The sequence below is a fragment of the Dicentrarchus labrax genome, unplaced genomic scaffold (genome assembly GCF_905237075.1).
Source record: "Dicentrarchus labrax unplaced genomic scaffold, dlabrax2021, whole genome shotgun sequence".
Classification (NCBI taxonomy): Eukaryota; Metazoa; Chordata; class Actinopteri; family Moronidae; genus Dicentrarchus; species Dicentrarchus labrax.
The window spans coordinates 9,463,397-9,486,580 of record NW_026136716.1 but is presented as its reverse complement, the minus strand read 5'-3'; the positions used below and the strand labels follow the sequence as shown (position 1 = coordinate 9,486,580).

Genomic DNA, 23,184 nt, shown 5'->3' with positions numbered 1-23,184 from the left:
TGTTCCCAATTTTCTTTTTGGTTTACTCTAAATCCTGGGCCTCGCTGGAGCTGGTTGATGTCCCTGTAATCAGCGGGGCATTGTGTTCCGAGCTGCTATGGCAGAAGAGACGAGACTTACAAAGACGTGCTTAGCATCTTATATCTGCATCCGGATTGGAGTAGCGTGAAAAAATGGGTTAAGGGGTGACCAGGGTTGTGTGTTATGTGTGTGATGACTTTTATTGAGTTCTGAAAGGTTGGGGTTGGGGAGGCCAAGTCAGTGTGCGTGATATGGAGCAGTCTGTTCTTGTCAGAGAACAAAACAAGAGGAACAGGAGGGAAACATGGATTAAATTATGCTGTTATAAACTTCAGCTTTAAAAACTTACATTTTTGAAGCAGTAGTTTGTTTTTTAAATGATTCCCTATAACTTCATGCCGTTGTTGCTTTAATTCCTACAGGTGCGACCCCGGCCAGTGCTTACTACCCCTTTAACACGTTTTAGAAGATCCAGTTGCCTGCGGAGCGCCTGAGGTTACCTTGGCCTCGATGACGGCCTCGGTGCAGGCCTGCAGCATGGTGAGGTGGTGGGCGAACACCAGGAACTTCAGCTGCTCTGCCTCCAGCATCATCTTAATGTAGTCCTTCACAGCTCCCGCCTGGCCACAAACACACACACACACACACACACACACACACACACACACACACACACACACACACACACACACACACACACACACACACACACACACACACACACACACACACACACACACACACACACACACACACAGACACAGAAATAGACACAGATGAAAGAGAGCTACTGAATCCATCACTTCACTGGTCGACCACACACAGAGGAATCGGCTAGATCAGTGAAGAAGTCAATTAATCACCGTGGCATCCTTTCTGTGTGATCGATTCTCTATTGAATGCCAGGGATCCAGACTTTAAAAGGAGAGAGCATACAGAGCGACTGGGGCGCATTTGTCAGCTTGCAGATAGTGAGAGCAAATCAATAACTCACAACTCAGAGATATGATTGGTGCATGCTCTTTCTTTTTGGATTTTGGTGACAGCAGAAACAAGAAAATTCACCTTTTGATCCAGATGAAACTCAGAAACAACTTAATGAAGAGCTTGTTTTTAAATGTCATAAAATTGTATTTATTAAGACTTTTTAAACCTTAAAATGAAATATTTATACTGTAACTAGCAGGATAAAGATCTATTTGACAGGGCTTAGGAAAATTTTGGATGTTCATCACTTTATGTGACTGCACTGAATGTTGTCAGATTTTTTCAGGACTTGGAAATAATTTCAACATTAGGCTGGTTACCTGTCAAAGTGACAGCTGCAGTCCAAAATTACTGCAGTAGGTAAAAGTTCAGTCCTCAACTATTTTATTCTGGAGTTATTTGCTTGGTTTATTCTTATGTAACCCTGTTTTTATTCATGTCTGGCACTTTCTTTTACCTGTTAAGTCTTGTTTTATTTATGAAGTCAAATGGTAACAATGCTTTAAAAAACATCACAGGTCAAACTTAACGGCATCTTGCTTGTTTCTGCTGAAGCCTCCGACCTTGATTGACAGTGTGAAGCTAACAATCTAAAAAAGAGAAAGCAGCCGAAGTGCTAGTGAGTTAACTGTACCCTGCAGGTATCCATATCTATCATTTCACCGCGCGCTGCTGCCCAGCGATCACACTGTGATGGGCTGTGGCCGTTCCCACTACCTTCAGCAAAGCTGGAGTGGATGTGCTGTACGAGCGTGTCATTGAGCATCAGGGCTCGGCTCATTTCAGAGCCCCAGGCCAAAAAGCAGCCAAGAATAGCACCAACTAGTGAGAAATACTGCGGTTGGATTTGAGTCAAACAGAGCCCTTACTAGACGGTTTTGGAGACAGGCCTTTCTCCGTGGTGTGAATCCCACCCCTATAATCTCCACACCTCCTGCAACATGACAACCTCTGCAGCCATCACACCTGCTCTGGTGGGAGAACCTCTGCTTTGCTTTGCTGATAATTAGCCGATGCGCCTGATAATGAATCTCTCCGCCAGGCCTGCCGACCCTGTTCTGATCTGGGGGGTCCTCATTACTGACGGCTTGGCTTCGTCGGCTTCCTTCCGCTGAGTTTAATTAGTGCACAAACTTCTCGGCTGTCTGAAGCGGCCTGTTAGCTTGCTTTAAAGTCCAGCATCAGAGCTGTCCTCTCTGGGTAATTGGGAGCAGATGCTTGGCGGGTAAAGCAATAAAAATACCCCAAAGGCGTTTGGCAGCTCCGTCGCCAGGCGGACTGGCAGGCAGGCAGGGGCCGTGATGCTCGTCAGAGTGACATAGATGTGTGAATCTATCACACCATTCCACCCCTCCCGATGATCCAAAAAAAGAAGAAAGCACGTGTTTTTTTATTTTTTTCTGAAGTAGAGAAAGTGTGTCTGACTCTAAAAACCAATAGGAGAGGAAATGAGACTGGGCCGGCAGTATCGGCTTTGAGGTGGGTGAGTGGGCGTGGGGGGTGGGGGCTTTGTAATGAAAGGAGGTCCAGTGTTAGGCTAAACTGAGCAGAAATCCAATCAGCAAACAACGCCAAGCACAAAAAAGATCCAAGCTTGGAGGCAGGCTGAGCGAGTAGCGTGTCGATGATTGCATTCGGTGGTTATCTCCGGTCTTCGTTAACCTCGGGGCTACGCTCCTCATGGCTGAGGGCGTCGGGCTAATTGAGAGGAATGCCAGCCCTCGAACATGGCAGATGATTGGAGAGGGATACTATATTTGGTGGAAATGTTTACTCAACTACAAGTACAAGAAATTGAGGAACTGCCTGTTTTTATAGCATTGAGATTAGTGAGTCTGGAATCTGATCAGAGGTTGAAAACTATATTACTGTCTTACAAATGTTTCCACTGAGGAACAGGAAATGTAAATGCTTGTTAGAATCTCGACACCGGTTGCTCTGACCTCAGCCTTCCTCATACTGTATGCATCCAGCCACCTTCCCATATTGCTTACTTCTCTCTCATTAAAAAGAAACGTCACTTCAAACCGAGAGCCGACTGAGTTTCCATAGCAACAACATCACAGAGATGCTATTTTAGTGCGGTGTGTAACTTTGAGATAAGGTGTAATCATGCCAGGCTGGACGCAACTAAATAATACCTCCGTTATAACTCCCTACTTTGTCTAAGTGCTTTCACTGGCGACCATTAGGCTCTGTTACCATGGCAATGCTTTCCCATGAGATCTCACTGAGTGGTCGGCCAAGCGCTCTGAACATGATGCTGTACCATCAATTCACCATTTTATAAAACATGAAAATTAATAAAAATAACATACTTTCGCCAATCTTATGCTATTTAACTTGTTCTGGATAATATATATTATTAGATTTTTTTCAGTGGACTTAGAGATGTTAAATACCATCCATCTGAAAAAGTATGGCAATATGGCGCTAATGATATGATTGTGCCTCTCTTCTCCAAGTTTGTGTGGTTATGCAAACTAAAACATTAAAAGGCAAATGCTTGGGTCAGTGGTTCTCACACTATATCTGCCTCTCTTTGCAAACAGAAAGAAAAATCATGTTCATCATTTCTATTTGATTATTATTTTAATAAACTACTCATAATATCAGAGAAATTAGCAACTAAATATGCCACGTTTAATGTTATTTTATTGAAATAACATTAATAAAAACATAATGTGTATGTTTGCATTAAAGGTCCAGTGTGTAAGATTTAGGAGGCTCCGATGGCATAATGAATAAAACATTCATAGGTATGTTTTCATTAGTGTATAATCACCTGAAAAGAATAATCCCTTTGTTTGTTAGCTTAGCATAAAGACTGAAACAGGAGGAAACATCCAGTCTGGCTCTGTTTGAAAAAATCAGCTCACCTCTCAAGCTCACTAATTAACACATTACATCTTGTTTGCTTAATCCATTGACAAAACCACACACTCTGGTTTTACAGGGGGGTTGTGTGCGGGACTATTTCTTGGCCAAATGCAGCGATTTCCTGGAGTCTTGACGGTAAGGTGAGGTCGCCAGGCAATCAGCGGAGACTTTAGGAGGTGACAGCTTTAGAGGTGCTGGTAGGTTAATTTTTTTACCTTTGGACGAAGCCAGGTTAGCCGTTTCTCAAGCGTTTCCAGTCACAATGCTAAGCTAACTTAACTAAATGCTGGTGGTAGCTTAATATTTAGTTTACAGACATGAGAGTGGTATCAAGCCTCTCATCTAATAAGTGTATTTCCAAAAATGTCAAACTATTTCTTCAATTAAATGTGTTATAACTGCTCAACAGCACATTCATTCTTACAGTTGACAGGAGACTTTTTTCCCCCAGTTTTCAGACACAAAAGACACAAGGCCCACCAATTATCTTGATATTTCATGATGGTCAAACTAAAACCAAGGCAGCTTTTTCTGAGCAGCTGAAAAGTCAAGATTTTTCCTGCATGTTTAAAAAAAAAAAGAAACAGAGAGCAGGGCCAACGCTGAAAGCAGCTCTTGTTGGATGCTGACTACAGCTCACTGGCAATAGAGGCCTGAGTGCATTAAGTACAAATGCTCAAAGATGAAATATCTCTTTCAGTATCTATAATTAAACTAACATGATGTTTAAAGAAAAAAGGCTGGTGTCCATAAAAGTGAAAGACCAAAACCAACAATGTATAAGTCCGCCCCTCTCAATACTTTTTCCTGAAGCCTGTATAGTTTTATTTTTTAATGAAGGCAACAACAGTACTGCAGGTTTTAGCAAATGTTACTCAGACCGGAGGGTATAGTGTGTTTGTTGGGGACTATTTTCAGTTGCAGATTAACACACATTTGGTGCTCTAGTGAGTATTTGCAACAGCAGGATGTTGTTTGTGGGATTGAGTCTAAATAAACTACAGTGTGTGTTCATGCAAATGAAGGAACATGTCATCCAGTGCAACTGTGTGGCTCATTGATGTGTTTCTGGACAACAATGGAGCTTATAGGTGCAGAGGAATAAAATATACATCAGGCTTTGTGTACAGAGACAATACTTGTTAGTAGGATTCATATAAATATAGAATATGATCGGTCTAAAACATAGGCTGGGGTCAAACAAGATATACTCTAGCACCACCTGGTCTCCCATTACCTTGGCAATAGCTGTTTGCTTGTACATCTGTGTGACCAGGCCCATGACCTGATTGAAGGGGTTGTCCATGGTGCCGACCCCCGAACCCAGTCCCTTCATCAGTCTCTCCCACTCGGTGAAGCTGGCTGAGGCCTCCTGCAAGCAAGGAGAGTGCAAAGACAGTGAGGCTGCGTCCTTTATTTCTTCATCCACCCTTCTCTCTCTCTTGTTCTCTACTGTTTTTGAGATATAAAGGGCAAAACAATTAATGGTGCTGCTGGGTGTCCTACTTTCTCTGGAAGAGAAAGAAAGAAAGAGGGAGAAAAAAAAAAAACGAGAGAAAGATGGAGAATTCCCAAGGAAGCCACCCCCTCCGACTGGGCTGCTGTGTTAGGTGGGTCATGAGCATCTCCCAATTATAGCCGCCTTGTGACAAGCCGGGGTCGAAGATGGAGAAGCAGCCGGGCTGGTACAATAAATCAAAGGCGCCTCGCACGCTCTCAAGGTGATTGGCGAGAAGTATTTAAGGCGGGAGTGGAGAGCGGAGAGGATCGCAGTGGGAGAGGCTGCCGGTGAAGAGCAGCATATGCTACTTCCTGCTCATAAACAAGACAAGCAGAGAGGTCGTGCATTTGTTGTCGACATGTAGGTTAGCCCTGTTTATCATAAAAACAGGGCTCATATGAAACTTAGTCAATTAACAGCAGGCTTGAGCAAATTTTTTCCAATATTTTGTACTCTAATTCAACATATTATGTAGGAATCTGACAGGAAAAGCAGCGTGCTGCTTCGAATAATTGCAAAAGCTTGGGTTTGATTCAATTTTCATGCAATAACTCCAGTGTGCCCATAATTTAAAGTGCTTCAGAACAGTGCTGAACCCATTGACTTTTCTAAAAATTGTCCAACTTTAAATCAGTTTGTCATTAAAGGTTATTTTGTGCCTTTTGTTAACAACTCTCAATTCAATCTGTCTGAATTCAGGCTCCAACACCACAAAATGTGTAAAAATTCAACAGGAATGAACACTTTCTTAAAGCGCTGCATATCAAACGATGCAAAACTGTGAACCATATGGCAAGCTGAAGGAAGAGGTGGTCCGCGCGTGATTAAGCACATACATACACATAATGATGAGTGCGCGATGGGGGTCGGAGGGGAAGGAAGAAGAGTGAGAAATGGAGAGAAGCCTTATTAATGGGAGCACACATATAATGGAGGCAAGTTCCACAACTGAATTTTTTGTACTCTGCGTTCTGGACTGGTACAGTGAAGACATTTTGGTGAAACATGAAAGCTTTGCACCATTTAGTGAAATAATTAGCATTTCAGTGGAATCAAACTCGTCGTCAAAGTGAAGGACGACTGAATGTATAAATAGTATCATATTGCAGGAGCAAAAAGCAGCGTTTCCTTTATGTTTTCTCTCAGATGTTTCACTCAGAAGCACCTGTATAAACACAGTTTTGACTGTCTCTCAATGTTTATTTCTAATTAAAATTTTTACATTCAAGGATTTCTTCATAATCTGCTGAAAAAAAAAAAAAATAAATAACCTAAGTGGCTAAGCACTCCACCCTTGATGATATTCACTAGACTAACGCTGACAAAAGGCCACGGCTGAAAACGTAAAGGGCAGGAGGGGCATAAAAAGTGTCTGGCTGTGGAAGATAAAAGCCATCATTAGGGAGAAAATGAGATAGAATGAATGAGGCTGAACTGGTGAGTGGTCCTGGTGTACATATATATATCGTCAGTTAGCAAAACTGTGCTTGAAAAGACAGTTTGTTTAGAGGAAAATAATGTCCACCCGTTTTTTTATGTTTTATACAGTTCACTTTCGGTGCTTGTGGGAAGCACAATGGCCGTTGTCGCTTTGGGTGACTGGCCACTTCACACCTCCCTTTCTCATCTCTTAAAACCAGTCCATTTAGCTGGGAGGATGAAATGTCTGTCTATTCTTCTCAGTGGACAAATACCTACAGAAAATACTCGCACATTCATCTCATGAACAAATAAAAAATAAATAAATAAAAAAAGCCGAACAGCTACAGCGGTGCTTTTTGTTTCAGCCAAAGACAAATGATCTCCGAGCTCATTTCTCTGAGGATATTACGCATCAAAGCTGCTGTTTCAGCCCAACTTGAGATAAGAGAGCAACGCGAGAACAACTAAAACAAAACAAAACATGACATGAACTTTTCCAACAGTTGTGCGTGTACGCTCGTTGGCCTAATTGGCACCACTATGTAGAAACACTGACCATATTTAGCCCCCAATTAAAGCGTCCCTTAACATTTAGGGAGATTGGGGTAAATATCCTGCATCATCACTTTTCCCAGCAACTTCCTTATTGTTGTGTCATTCCTGGGATGGCGGCTCGGTGCGTAATTAGCACTGAAAGAGCTCCTGCAGTGTTTTTTCATTCCTGCTGATATGATACAAAATCTAACAAGGGCCTCTTAGTGGATGCTTCGGAGTGTGTATTGTTGTTGGTGCCGGTTGCCCCCGGTGGGAAACAAAACCCTCGTAGCCTTGACACCGGTGACCCAACGCAGAGAGGAGAACACACTGACAGACGCACAGGCCAGGTCAAAGCCACATTAGCATTCTTACGCACATTCACACGCATACAGCATGGCGTGGGAGGCAGGAACCGCAGCCATAACTTTAGGGATGCTAAAAGAGATGCAAACACCTACACACGAAACATGACATTTACTCTACAAATACCCTGGCATCCTCTTTACGATGGTGGAGAAGGAAGACACACACACACATATACACATACACACATACAGACCTCGGTGTATCTCTGTTAAGGCTAAAGGAGAGTTATTCAATCATAGAGCAGCAATAGGCAGTTTTCACACTGTTAGTTCCAAAGAAAAGTCATTCCCATCATGTATGAATGGATGAGTGAACTGTAAACATCACACTCAGTTGCAGTTTATCTCTTTTTTTGGTTTCCTTTGGCATCACAGGCTGTTCATGCTGCTGCACATAAAGATTGTTTTCATTATTGGTTAATCTGTTGATTGTTTTTCAATAAACTGTGAAAAAAAAAAAAAAAAAAAATAGTACAAATGTCCATCACAGTTTCCCACAGCCCAAGGTGACGTCTTCAAATTGATTTGTTTTTAAATAATAATCAATTTATACCAATAATCAAACACCTAAACACCTCACATTTGATAGGCTGGAGAAAAGGAATAATCTTTATCTGTGAGGTGTTCCAAGTCGTATTCACCGAACTCTTAACTGCACAAACTTCCCTATATGAAGCCATCTGTTCCGCTCTGTTTGTTTCATTTAAATAGAAATGTTACCCGAGAGTAAAAAGAAGAATTCAAGGCTGCTGTCAGAAGTCAGCAGACAAAAACATAACACATTTAGCGGTGTCAGCAGTCCAAACAATAAAACAATATTAATACATCTGCCAGCGACATCATCAGTGTCATCTGAGCAGCACTGCGCTGTAACAGAAATGAAGAGGGAATCATTTGACATGAAGTTAGACGCACCACAAAGCAACGCGGGTCCATGACTTCAATTGGAGGTGGCAGTCATGGAAATGGACGAGAGACTATTATACAGTATGTTCCTCTGTCGGATCTGTTATGTCCCCCACCCAGCAGAGACTTGCATTAAGTCCCTGAGGGAGCTGCTGAGAGTGAGAGAGTTTACCTAGCAACAAAACTACATTCTGTCGCCATGCAGAAATATGGAAGTCATAAAAAATACCAAAAATGCTCAAACCTCTCAGTAAATTGGCAACCCATAATAACAGTGGTGATTAGTAACTAAGTACATTTACTTAAGAACTGTACATAAAGGTCCAGTGTGCAGGATTTAGTGGTATTTACGGTTTATTTGTTGATTGCAGTGTCCTTGCCTCACTCGTCCATTCCAAGCATGTAAAAAAGAAACAACGGCTAGAAATGTTTTCTATAAAGTCACCGTTCTCAGCTGCAACATTAAAGACACATAAATGCATCAATAATAATAATCCAATAATAGGTTATTCTGAAATTGGCCATTTGACTTTTGGTACTTTTAGTGCATTTTGATTCATAACAGAGTATTTCTAGACTGTGGTATTTCTGATTTTGAAGTTAAAGATCTGAGTACTTTTTTCACCACTGCACAATGAGGATGATGTGGCGAACAGATGTTTACATTTGGTTTTTCTATTACATTTGAATCCATTCAGACTAAGGCCTGGTGATTCATTAAAAGTCAAGCATGTGTTTTTCTCACTGTGGAGAAAGTAAAATTGGTAAATTTGAAAAGTTCTTTAAATCACTCATATGAGCCACTTAAGAGTGGATTTGTTTTTATGCATGGTTGTTGCACGACGCCCATTGTTTGGTGTTTGTGCTTCATAAATCACTTAAAATAATTTATCAATTCTCAAAATTAGTTGAGATGAAAGTTAAAGACAAGAGAGGCAAAATATCAAATGGTGATGAGTAGGAGTCTATATTTCAATTAATCACTCCGTGTGTGGTGAGAAATGTACGTAGCTTGAGATAACAGAATTTAATTTTGCTTAACAGCGTGAATTGGTGTCATCTCCATTAATCGAGATGTGACACTCAATTGGTTATTTAGACACAATGCTTTTGGATTTGTGTTGGGCATGTAAGAAACAATTAGTCATTTAGTAAATTATTTAATTTAGTAAAACCTGGGAATCGTTTGAGTTAAAGATTTGCAAAGTCCTGAGTCCAAAGTTGAGATTTGCTGGTTTTTGCTACTAATGCGGAGTCCAGACATGTACCTTCACAGCCTCCTTGGGCAGGTCGAAGGGGATACGCTGCCGGATTTTGGGGGGCAGCTGTGTGAGCACCTCAGCCTTCAGACGGCGGATCATGATCTGACTCAGCCGCTGGTGCAGCTCCTGCAGGTTGGACGCCCCGCGACAGTCCCACTGCCTTTGACGCCCAAAGTACCTGTGAGAGAGCAAAAGAGAGGAAGCTGTGGCTGATGATGCATTTTATACACATGTCTAACCGAGAGAAACTCACTAAGAAAATACACTTATTTACGGAAATGCCCTGAAGGAATAGTTAAACACATTTAAACAGTCCCACCTGGGAGCTGCCCAGCACTACAACAGTCTTCCATCGTTTACTGCTGAGCAGCTCTGCTGGAGCAGTCGGGGGATCAGTTTTTTGCTTAAGGGCACTTTGCAGAGCAGGAAACTATTTTGTCTAATGGCCACAGCAGCAGGTTTATCCCAAAACTCGCCGGCAACTTTCACAATTCATCAGCCAAATGGATTTTAGAATAGAACTGGCCCTCCACACAAAGGCTGGTTATCTGCCATATTGGCTGGAAGTGTGGACAAACTTAACAAGCCAGTGCCAAAATCTGCCGTTTCACACTCCGGTATTTAAACTTGTAGTTGCTCAGGGAAGGGAAACTGATTCACCCTTTCTAAAATAATGTTTCTGCCTGGTGTGGAGACTTGAACCAGCAACTGTACAGCTGTGAGGCTGCTTTTCTGTCTCTTGGGCTGCTGCCATTTCCCACAGTAACTTCACTATCATGAAGGGAAGACTTTGCTCACATGACACTACCTTGTGCTCCTCTGTGTGTATGCTGGTTTGTGTGAATGTGCGTGTGTGGCTCAGAACGGCATTCCCCAGCCACACTAAGTGCTATTATATACAAAGTGTTATCAGTAATGGCGCCGGGCCCATCCCCGACCGAGCTGCTGACTTTGATGGACGTCCAAAACAATGCATTTGATGTGTTTGTTCACACATGTAACTGATCGTCACTGGCAACTGGCAGCCAGTTGGCATTTAACGCTTGGCTTCAGTTGTGGTCTGGCTCTGACAACAAACCCTCAACTCAGCAGCACCGCCGCTCCAACTCAGGTACAGACCATCCCAGCAGACACTTGAAAAGAGTGAAAATTAAATGGTAGGTGAGAGCTATTGAAACTCTGCTAATTCCACTACACTAAGAATTAAGAGAATATAGATAAGAACCAACCAAACAGAGGTATATTAGGAAATACTCTTCACTTTCTTGCCAAGAGTAATAGATGGATACCATTCTCATGTCTGTCTGTTAAATATAAAGCTGGAGACAGGAGAGGGTTAGCATTTTAAGCAGGGGGAAAAACAGGTAGCCCGGCTCTGTCCAAAGCTAAAAAGTCCACCTACCAGCACCTCAAAAGCTCACTGAATAAAATGTTACATCTGGCTTGTTTAAACAGTACAAAAAGTGTAAAAACATCAAGATGTGGAATCGCTGTAAATGAATTGCCTGACAACTAATCAATAATAAGTGTTAGCATCAGGATACACTACATGTAAACTAGAACAGGTGGAAGATAGGAGGGTATATATGTTTGTACAAGGTGTATCAGTGTCAGTCGGTGTGTGTGTGTGTGTGTGTGTGTGTGTGTGTGTGTGTGTGTGTGTGTGTGTGTGTGTGTGCTGAAGGCTCACCTGTAATGGGCGTTGCAGTATTTCTTGGCGTACTCTGTCCAGGTTCCAAACCTCTTGGGGTAGAGGGCATCAATCTGCATGAAAAGCTGCCAAACACACAGACAGGGAAAGGACCTTCAGAGCAACCCTGTACTCAACCACACGTTGTACGGTGTATGAGCGAGTGTGTCTGCGAGGGAAAGACAGACAGACAGACAGTCTCGGGGGCGAAATGAATGCATGTGATAATATCTCAGGGTCTCAGTTTTGAATTAATCTCATTTTAACTATAATATCGTTCTCAATCTCTGATACATTTTCCTCCCAATAAAATGTTACTTTTTGTCATCTTGTCCACTATACAATGACAACATACACACCATAAAGTGAGACTACTATTAATACATTCTTCTCATTTTTGGGGGGTTTTAGCTAATGTTAGCAAACTTCAATGAGCTAGTCTTACTTTAAGTCAGACTAAGAAATAACATATTCTTCCTCTTATATTTGAGAAGTTAAATTAATGAAGAATAAAACACACTATTCCTCAAGTCAATACACTGAGAAGTTACTTACTTAAGATATATATAGCTAGATATTGCTGTGTAACTGACATTATTAAGTCAGTTTGCTGAGTTTATGACTCTTCTTTACTTGTGCTACTGTTACTGCTACTATGTTTCATTTCACAAAGGTTAAACAACCAGGAGACATGTTGTTTCCACCCTGTAGTGACCACAGTAGCAACTGTTTAGCAAACATTACATATCGGTAGTCTTACAGCTATCTAACACTTATATATATATAAGATATACTTTAAATAAACACTATTAATACATGTAACTTACGTAGCCTTGGTTGAATTGTGGAACATTTTTACATGAACCATTGCTCATAACCTCCATAACTTTTATTGAGGGGCAGAATAGGCTAGAAATACTCCTTTCCTCTTAGTCCTTGTGCTAAGCTAAGCTAACCTGCTGCTGGCAGTAGCTTCATTATAAGAGAGTGGTAGAAATCTTCTCATCTGGCTGTCGGCAAGAAGGTGCACAAGCATAATGTATTTCTCCAAATGCCAAACTATCACTTTAAAGAAAGTTATTTTAGTATCATATCTTGGGTAATTTTTACCAATGTCCTACACCAAACTGACAGACTTAGCAGCACATCATTAAGACTGCAAGCTATTTCAGTCGCCACAACTTCTCACCTTTTAGTTTTCGAAAGCTGCTCGCAATAACTCAAAGTAGCTAGAGCTTTTTTTGGCTTTAAACACGGACCTTACCTGTGCTCACGATTAGTCTACTGTCATGCAGTGCATCTTGTGTGCAATTTATTCAAGGTCCTGTTGTCCTTCGCCTAGTTTACCAGTCCTGTGTTGTGCAACTGCGTGGTAATTTGTGTCAGCACCGGTTAACCAGGTCAAACTGCTGTTCAGTCAGACTAGGAGTATAAAATGAAATGATTCGACAATGAAATGAAATATAAAAACCTTAAAAATCGGCCTGCTGCTGCTAAATAACTTGCATTAAAAATACATAACAAGCTTTCTGACTTCAGTGGACGTATGGCGTTTAGAAAAGAGCTTTTTCATACAGTAAGTAGGTAAAGAGTGTGTATGCATCACAGGTTGCAACAAAGCTCCCACAATGTGCGTGTGTCAATGTGCCTGTGTGTACACGCAACATCCCTGTCAATTTTCAGTATTTGCAGCAATTTCTGAAGTAATGACAGGTAATCATCAGCAAGGCGATCTGAATAAGCAGCCACAGTGAGAGCGCTATTCTAAATTCAGCACTTGTTCAACAGGAGCTTTGCATTTTCCCCCCTCACACTGTTGATATAATGGGTGGGTGGAATGAGGGCACATCATGAACGGTGCAGCATGCCCTGAGCTGTGTGCTAACTCGATGTCAGAGCCACAGTGAGTAATGATGGCAGTGAGGAGACTGGCACAGAGGCAGGGACAGGGCTTATCAGGTTTATGCTGCGGATGATAAAATGTTATATTCAGTTTCAGATTCTAGAGGCAGAGAGAGGGAGAGAGATGATATCTAAAAACTAACCTCACCACTGCTGGCAGGCAATGGCAAAGACAGGATGGCGTGTATCACACACACACATGCGCGCAGTGTAACACACACACACACACACACACACACACACACACACACACACACACACACACACACACACACACACACACACACACACACACACACACACACACACACACACACACACACACACACTTTCCCCCCATGATACACCTTCTCAAGATTTCTTACAAGTACTAACTTCGCTTCATTTTGGAATTAATTAGCTGCCTGAATTTCATCAGTTAATTATCATGATCGGGGCAAGGCAATAATTAAGTTTTCCTCACAGCAACGTGGCACTTAGATGGCAGTGGGATCCGAGTCCTGTCTCACATAGATACTTAAACTCAAACAACACAAAGCCCAAGATGTCAACCCTGGATAGTTATGTGTACCATATTTAGCTTTACTTAAGTGTTCAGTTTTAGAATTGATTGTAATATTTTATAAATGACATTTAAAGCTCTCCAACCTGATTACATTACTAAGATCCTGACACTATATATACCTGAGTATGAGATTCAATCACTTTTAAAAACATATTTGGGATTTTTATTACCATGTATATAATTCTATTGTTCATTTTATTTCTTATTTAATGAATAATCCAGTTATATTCCATATTTTCCTAACTTGTCAACAAATATATATCTTATTCCTTTGTGCCATACAGCTCCATTGTTTCCCAGAAACTATTAAAACCACATCAGTGTTGCACACTGTTGCCCTGGGTGACACGTTCCTTCATTATCATCAACAAACATCATCCTGCTGCCACTCACTAGAGCACCAACTGTGGATTAATCCGCAGCTGGAAATAGTCCCCAATAAATGCACAGTTCTATCTGTTTGAGTGACCAGCTGTTTTAGGAAATTAAGGAGCTAATTTGTGAGTTGTTTTGAAAGATTTATGTCTTCAGGAGTAACAAATGAGATTGGGACATGTTATGGAAGTCAGGAAGTAACACAGTATTGGATTTGGTCTTTTCATGAGATTTGTTGACAATGAGAAAAATATATTTTCTTAATCGTCTTCCTACAATGAGCGATGTGGTCCTTTATTATCTGCCAGTTGTTCATGAGAGATTTCTGTTTTGTCAGTGTGACTCTTGTGTAAGGTAGGCGTGGCTCAGTTGGAAAATGTGACATCACATGCTTCTGCGCACCAATCAGGATTAAGGATCATTTGCCACCTCCACACAGTCCTCCACAGTTTTTGAATGGTAAACTACAAAATAATACTCACGGATGTTTTTTTTCTCCCCAAACTTGGATTGTTGCTCATTTTTTTATGAATTATTAATTTAATAGACAAATACTTTAGATTTAAAACTACTGTTGTCTTCTCGCTTTATGCTTTGACTAGTAGTCTCTATGATTTTATGCATCTTTTATGCTCTATATAAATAAAGTTGTATTTATTTCAATACGCAACGACCAATTCATTCTAAATACAGCTGCACTGCAGGTTATGAATAATTATGGGTCCCTGTGTGTGTGTGTGTGTGTGTGTGTGTGTGTGTGTGTGTGAGAGAACACAAACAGGATGTTCTGTAGACTGATAGTTGTGATAGTAAAAATTAGGAAAATAAGGCTGAGGTTATCTTGAAGATAATGTGAATTACTCTCCAAATCAACTATGTAATTTGGAGATACAGTAAATAAATTGACTACTAATAGGTAATATATTTACGAAGCCATTACAACGATAATATAAGCAACACAAAAACAACGTGAAAGCGAATAAAAGTAATGCTGCTCCTGAGGCTGGAGGGGATGACTGGAAGAGAAGCAGAGACAGTGTAAATGCCTCAGCACAAAGCTGTATCAGTGCCCTATCATTAGGATACCGTGGACATACAGTACCTCTTATTGATACTGTATTGTGTCTTCACATTGAGACTGTGAAAAGATTTTCTATTCACCGAGTCCACTTCATCTTCCGTGGCTACAGTGATGGAATATGGCTGCAATCTACTGCTTCAATATATCGTATATAAAAATGATATAATAAATCATTATGGAGAGGGGAATGGCTCTGCCGCTCTCCAAACACTGCTGTCCTGTGAACAGCCCTTCTTATTGTCTCTAAATTCAATAGTTTCCCCCCCTGTGCACTCCTTTTTATTACTTGTCTCATTTATTGCGGTGCAGTGTCTGTTCATATCGGGCTTTGTAAATGAAGTTTTTGCAACAAAGGTTATTGAAATAAGTCCACGGGATCCTCAAGGATAAGTGATGCCGGAGAGAGTTAATTGGCTTTTTGAACGTTGGATCTGAGCGTAACCTGCTCTGGAGCAAGTTACCATGGCGATCTACCTGAGCTGCAGAGTGAAACACCTTTGTGGGAAGCCAGAGCTGAGCCCCGAGTTAGCTCTGCGGCTTACTAATCTTTCTTCATGAGTGCAGGCTCAGAATCCCTTCTGAAGCATATGGATGTATTTTTATGATCTGTTGAGTGCGGGTTCTTATATTTGTCCACACTGTTCCTTCTTGTCAGCACATTGTTTAAATTTTGGTCTGGGAAGGAAACAAAACACCACTTAAATTTGTATTCTTGTCCATAAAGATATTCCCCCAGTCATTTTTCATTTCATCAGGTATAAATTACCTCCTCAGGACGACCCAGGGCTGGGGTACCGGTGAGCAGAATGAGCCGCTTGGCGCTCTGAATGAGAGGCACCAGAATCTTAGTCCGTGCAGCGTTCCTGGATTTGAGGTAATGTGACTCGTCTACCACGACCACCGCAAACCGCTGCCTGGTCAGAGTCTCCAACAGGAGGCGCGCATCTGTGGTGAGCAGACCATAACCCAGCACGGTCACCTTACTGCTGCTGATACCCCTGGAGGGACACACACACACACACACACACACACACACACACACACACACACACACACACACACACACACACACACACACACAGAGGAACAATGATGAAACACAGTATGCATAACGCACATATGATGAAAACCTTTTTCATCTGGACTAAAACCAAATATAAACACAAACATGTGACAAACATGTTATCTATTCTTTTATTACTATTTATTAGGACAAAAACTGATTATATTTATTATCTGCTCAATTAATTGGTAATAAAATAATAATGAAATGTCAGAAAACTGTGAAAAATGTCCATCACTAACTAACTACACAACCCCAAGCACACTGGTTCCTAGTGAAGATAAAATAATCAGAAATATATACTTCAATTTTTAAAAAGGCTCAGTAATTTCCTGAAACAGCTGGTCACTGCAGTTTTTAGCAAATATTACAGGAAGAAATGGTGCATTTGTTGGGAACTATTTTCAGCTGTGGATTAATACACATATGGAGGATTGAGTCAAAATATTACTGGGACCACTACAGAAAACTGCAGATGAACATTTTATACCCAGGAATTCACATTTTAGACCATACACAGTCCAGCTATGTACTAGGTTTCTAACTAGTTATTGTTGTACAACAATGGAGACCTATGGCACAGAGGAATAAGATATCAGACTGTAGATACAAACACATAATACTTGTTAGCAGGATACATTCATTGTTGGTTTTGGTCTTTACATCAGATTTGTACATAATAGGAAAGATATAGAATATAGCCACCCTTATCCTTTATACTGCTCTGTATTTCCTACAGTAGTCACCTTTAACATTAACAAATGTGTGTCAGCAGCTAGAACTTAATAGAAACTCAACATCTTTTCAAATGTTCTAGTGTTTATTGACTTGGCAACTGAGCCCTCAAGGTAAAGTAAACCAGACAGCTTAAAAATGGTTTGTGTACTTGATAAATGTTAGGGCACACAAAGAAAGACACACACACACACACACACACACACACACACACACACACACACACACACACACACACACACACACACACACACACACACACACACACACGTACACTGCCAGACATGAACTAGGGCCGCAGCGTTATTTTTTCATACATCTCCTCCTCTCTAATGCTTAAGAAATCCATTCCTGGGCTGTATTGCAATTTCTATATTTTCCAGGTGATGCGCAGCCCTAACACAAACACACAGATACACGGGCACAGTCGCAGATAAACAAACAAACACAGCGGCGAAATTCAGCTGCATGAAACTCAATAAGGATCTCTGAGAAAATCTAAAACATTTGCAGCATCTGGCGGCTTCTAATTCTTCGCCTTTGCCACACACACATTTCCAAGCTGAAATAAACCTAAGGTGCCATTCATGTTCTACAAAAGAACAAGTGAGTCAAAATACTGAGAGGAGGTGCTGCATAATTTTTTCTTGCCTCCCCGTTCAGTCATTAACACATCCAGTTCAAGGACACGTTTTCCCCAGAAGGCTTTCACAACCTCTTTGCGCCTCATCTGTGATGTGAGGTGGAGAGGGTTTTTTTTCTCCTCCAAGTCACAGATAGAGAAAGTTTGTTTCATTCAAAAATAAAAACTAAGAGAACTAGGGGAAAGTTGAGATGATAATAAAAGTAGCTGTTTTCAAGGCAACATTAGCCCACAGTGCACAAACAACACTGCAGCCCCTGAATCAATATAAACAGCTGTGAAAATGAGCCACATTTCTCCACGAAAGCATTTTTCCACTTCCTGCATTGAAAATACTTCAGCTCTTGTTCAATATTGCAGACGTTGCCTTGACATGATTTGTCTGTCAGCGCTGTCAAACATCGGCCCATGCTGGCTCCTGACACCGAGGGACATTTTGAGATTAAATTGTCAGCCGCAACCTCTCCGTCTATCACAACACCTCACTTTCACACTCCATGACCAAGTGTGTTTCACATTTTTATTCCATCTCTTTAGGTAAATCATTACCATGTGTAGAAGCAGAGGGCCGGAGAGATGGAGTCGTAACAGGAGACATTAGATACTGCCTCTCTGCTCGTTATAAGGTCAACTCCAAGTTCAAATAATGGCTGCAACCTTTCACTTACATAATACTGTGTACGATGAACATAATCCAAAGGATTATGTGCTTTGCATTGATATCCCGGACATATTTATGAGCTCTAAAGAGACCTTGTATGCACTTTGGCACAGACTGTGGGTCTGAATGTGCAAAATGCATCCCTATCTGCTAGAGAACATCAAGAATTTTACCTTGAATGAATTAAAAAATGTAGAACTGAAATGTAAGTCCCTTTTTAAGAGAAAATAGCAGAAATTCACTAGTTCCAGGTTTTGTTAGTCATGTATGATAATAGATTGTATAACCTTGGGTTTTGGACTGTTGTCCAGACAAAAAAAGTTATTCGTCGTCACCTTGGGGTCTAAAAAAATTAAATGGGTATTTTTGAATTAATAAAATGATAACTAGGGCGCCCGGTTAGCTCAGTGGGTAGAGCTGGCGACCGATGTACTGAGTCCTTGTTGCAGCGGCAGAGGGTTCGAAGACGACCTACGGCCCCTTGCTGCGTGTCATCCCCTCTCTCTCTGCCCCCCTTTCCTGTCTGTATTCAGCTGTCACTATCATAAAGGCAATAATAAAAAAGTCCCAAAAAGTACTTATAAAAAAAAGAGAACTACACCTTTGTGTTTCTGAAAATCATCATTAAAGATCCAGTGTGTAGGATTTAGTGGCATCTAGCAGTGAGATTGCAGACTGCAATCAACTGAAACCCTTTGACTGTAGAAACATGGCGGTTCAACATAGCGGACTAAGTAGAAGAGGACCCACTCCTTCTGTAGATAAAAACAGCTCATTCTAAGGTAACGAAAACACAATGATTCTTATTTTCAGGCGATTATACACGAATAAAAACATACCTATGAATATCATATTCCATCTCCTCCAATAGATCCTCCTGAATGTTAAATCTGGACCTTTAAGTGTCTATTATTGGTTAGATTTCTGACCATGTTACCTTTAACTGAAAGTAGTAAAAAATGCAGCTAGTTTTTCAATTAGTATAATCAAACGTATGAAATTCATTTCTTTCAAGGTTTGACTTTTTGGCTCTCAAACTGCAGCTTTAATAAACATTTTGACAGTACTGAGACTGTATCAGTTTGCCAATATTAGCCTTTCATTAAACAGTCAGTGTCATCCACAACTGATGTAAGGAACTAAATTAAGTGTGCTAATTACATATTTACTGTCTATTTGAAGCATTTAATCAAAATATATTCCAATAAGATGCTTTGATAATGAGTCTACAAAACCAGACTTATATGTTTTATTCATCTAAAGAATTTATGAATAAAGTGTGTGGAGAATTCCCATGATAGACAGAAAGTTAGCTGTGAGCATACAGAACAAAAAGAGCCACATATTTCCCTCAAGAGTTGGTGGAGAACAAACCAAAGCTAAAAGGAGAGTCAATATTGACTTAAATTCATCAGGTGGTCAGAAGCACAACTCAAAATGAATCCTAATGTTGCTCCATATCGACTCAATGTGTATACAAGCTAACAATCATCATATGTACTTAAAAGGTAATAATAATATAATAAAAGGTGTGTTTTCAGCTCGTTTCCGCTGGCCAAAAAGTGGCCAAAAAATAAATGTATGCAGATTTGACACAGTCCCAAAAGACACAACATAGATCTAGTTAGAATAAAATGAGAAAGTAAGCTGGCTGAGGAGGTTTGGAGGGATGGGGGGAGGGGTAACCTACATGGTGTGGCTCTTGTTCTCCACCAGGTTGATGTCCCCAGGCTGCAGCTCGGGGATCCACCTCTCCAGCTCTTCGATCCAGGGGTATTTCAGGGACGAGGGCACCACCACCAGGAGAGGCCACTCCCGCCTGTAGGCGTACGCCACCGCGATGGCCTGCACCGTCTTCCCAAGACCCATCTGGACCAACCAAATCAACACACAGCGAAAGGGGGAGAAAAACAAGTCAATCGTGCACCGGCTCTGCGGTAAATTGCATATGACGGCCGAGCTGATGTGAGGCCCAAGAGTAATAAGGTCTCAGAATGATTCTTGTGTCAAAACCGATTAGACACGTGGGAGTGCTGCACAGGGCTGACAAATTAATTTGGAAGGCATGCAGCGAAGTCTCAGGTTAATTTTTTGGGGGAAAATAGATTCCCTGAGCCAGCGTTGTGTGTGCTTACCTCATCAGCAATCATACATCTGTAAGACAAAAGGAAACAGAGAAAACTTTATCAGATGAGTTTTGAGGGAAATTATTTTGTAGGGCTCACCTGCATATTGCTATAAAAAGAGTTTGCATATATAGACAACAGCCCCAGCAGCATGAGAGCATTGCTCAGGGGCACCACAGCAGCATTTATAAGAGGAGCGTTTATTCTGTTTCCGTTGTCACAGTCTGACTTCTCAAACCTTTCTGGCAACAGAAAATATTGTTGCAAAGTCACCTCAGACTCAGCTGCTCTTGGACATATTACAAATGTGTCACTTGTAATTTAGGTCTGCACTGGGACCGTGTTTCAGTTTGCAAACTGTTGTTGCCATTCAAATATTTATGTTGTTGATCCTATTGAATATGTCTGTGTCTGATGCAGCTGAGGGAAAGCTCACTGTGTTTGGGTTCATCCAATTCCCCCCCCAAAAAAAAGAAAGTAACACGCCAGCTGATGCAGAAGCTAGAGAGTAATTCCTGAAGGAAAACAATACTAATATAATAGGAAAAGTGAGGTTTGACCTAAATGAGATACTTACTTAGGAGCTCACACAAGTCAGCGACCCATTAGGTGCCAGATTTAATATGTTATATATATTTCATATGTTAAGTAGAGCTTTAGGAAGGAGCGGAGCATCTTTAATTGTATTCACCTAACTTGCAGCCAGCCCTCCATTCAATATCACATTGATAAAAACAAGGAGGACGTATTTATGGAGTAGAGTGGTTATTAATGAAATGTCGTGTGCTGTAGAGTGGGCACTGATGATTTTGGTTTTCAGACTCTATTGTTCATTTCATGTTATGTGTTTTATGTCTGTCCTTTAACATCTTGGTTCTGTGCAGCAAATCAGTCACTTTATCATATTATTGTTTGGATTGCTGTGTTCTGTTGATCCATCCAAAAAATAATTTAGATAAATGTTCTTGGGCACAGATATGAGTTCAAATCATTCCAGGCAGACACTGCAGCTACATACTAAACCCAATTTTAACCCCTGACTAATTTTACAATCAGTTGGACAATCAACATGTCAGACATTTTGGTCAGCTTACTTGCAGTGTGTGAGCAATTTCCCAAATGGCTGCTGTCACAAGGTGTGATATGAAATGCAGTGAGCTTGTTTTAATATTACCAGAGTAGTATTTTACCTAATGTTGCTACTGTAGTTGTAACTGATAGTCGTAGTTGGAGAACAGACATCTTCCAGACGTCTGCTGCACCATATATTCCCATTCACAGTTGAAGTGCACAAAGTAAGGATGCCTTTCATTTTAGTTCATTGTTAAGGACACAGCTGTCATGTTTAAGGAAACTTTATTGGAATTATCAATGGACAAAATCGATCAGGGGTTTTGTGTTTATGTTCAGTGTGAGCACACACATTGTGACCAATCAGCTGGCCTATATGTGTATTATGTTGACAGTCGAATCATTAAAGAGAGAGCCCTCTCTGGTTTCAGGTCTGGTTCTCCTCTTTTATTCTGACGTTTTACTGTATAAGCTATTTTTAATCGTTAGTTGCAGCACCATCACTTATTAATTACATCGGTAGTCTGGACAATGATGATAATGCTGATTGGACTATTTGTCTAAATCTTTCTTTGTTAATCCTCTTTCTACTTTTAATTCACATTTTAAAGAGAGCAGCCTGCTATTGAACCTTACTCGAGGAAAAAAGTAACAGCTCACCTGTCTGGCTGTCTCTGATATGATATGTTTTAGCTCCCATATAACAGCCAACCAGCTCTCCCTTTACACTCTACATTATAAAGGAACAATGAAAGCGCGACACATTCCTTCAGCTGAAGTTGTCCCCATGGAAAAAGTGCAGATAGATCAACCTCTGGTTCCCTCTGCCCAGTGGGTTTGGGCCTATTGTCATGACCTTGCTTATTCATAAATGCTTCCAACATCGTGTCAGAGCAAACAGTGCAACAGAGCAGCTCTGAATACCTCAGACACAGTCTCTCATTATTCTTTCTCCTCCTCCCTCTCCTCCTCCTCCACTTCCTCCCCCCCCCATCTCCGCCCCATTTCTCTCTTTCAGCTGAGGAACATGATTAATGTGCACCTTGCCACTGGTGGTTTTTCTAATTGCCAGCACACCGGCCCAGTCAGCGCAATGTGCGCACACACACACACACACACACACACACACACACACACACACACACACACACACACACACACACACACACACACACTGGCTGGTATGTGTGTGAAAAATGCACACAAAAGAAAAGATATGCAAAAAGGCAAAAATACACGACATACACGCATTGCACACACACACACATGCTAACACATGTAAACGTCTACACACACACATACACATATATGTGCATGCGCATACCCCCACCCACACACACACACCCACGCTCACACACTGGGGAGGGAGTGCGGCTGGGGCAGGTGCTTGC

General features: G+C 41.1%; 1 protein-coding gene across 3 annotated transcripts in view; it reads right to left on the bottom strand.

The window, feature by feature from the left end:
• zranb3 (zinc finger, RAN-binding domain containing 3) overlaps positions 1-23,184 on the bottom strand; it is a 77,384-nt gene that overhangs the window by 45,551 nt on the left and 8,649 nt on the right. For all 3 annotated transcript variants that reach the window (XM_051428381.1, XM_051428382.1, XM_051428383.1), the window contains exons 3-9: positions 20,732-20,750; positions 20,287-20,465; positions 16,261-16,492; positions 11,572-11,657; positions 9,888-10,059; positions 5,126-5,260; positions 522-641 (exon numbers count right to left, since the gene is read on the bottom strand). In XM_051428381.1, coding sequence (XP_051284341.1) covers positions 522-641; positions 5,126-5,260; positions 9,888-10,059; positions 11,572-11,657; positions 16,261-16,492; positions 20,287-20,465; positions 20,732-20,750 — 943 coding nt within the window. The remainder of the gene's footprint in view (positions 1-521; positions 642-5,125; positions 5,261-9,887; positions 10,060-11,571; positions 11,658-16,260; positions 16,493-20,286; positions 20,466-20,731; positions 20,751-23,184) is intronic.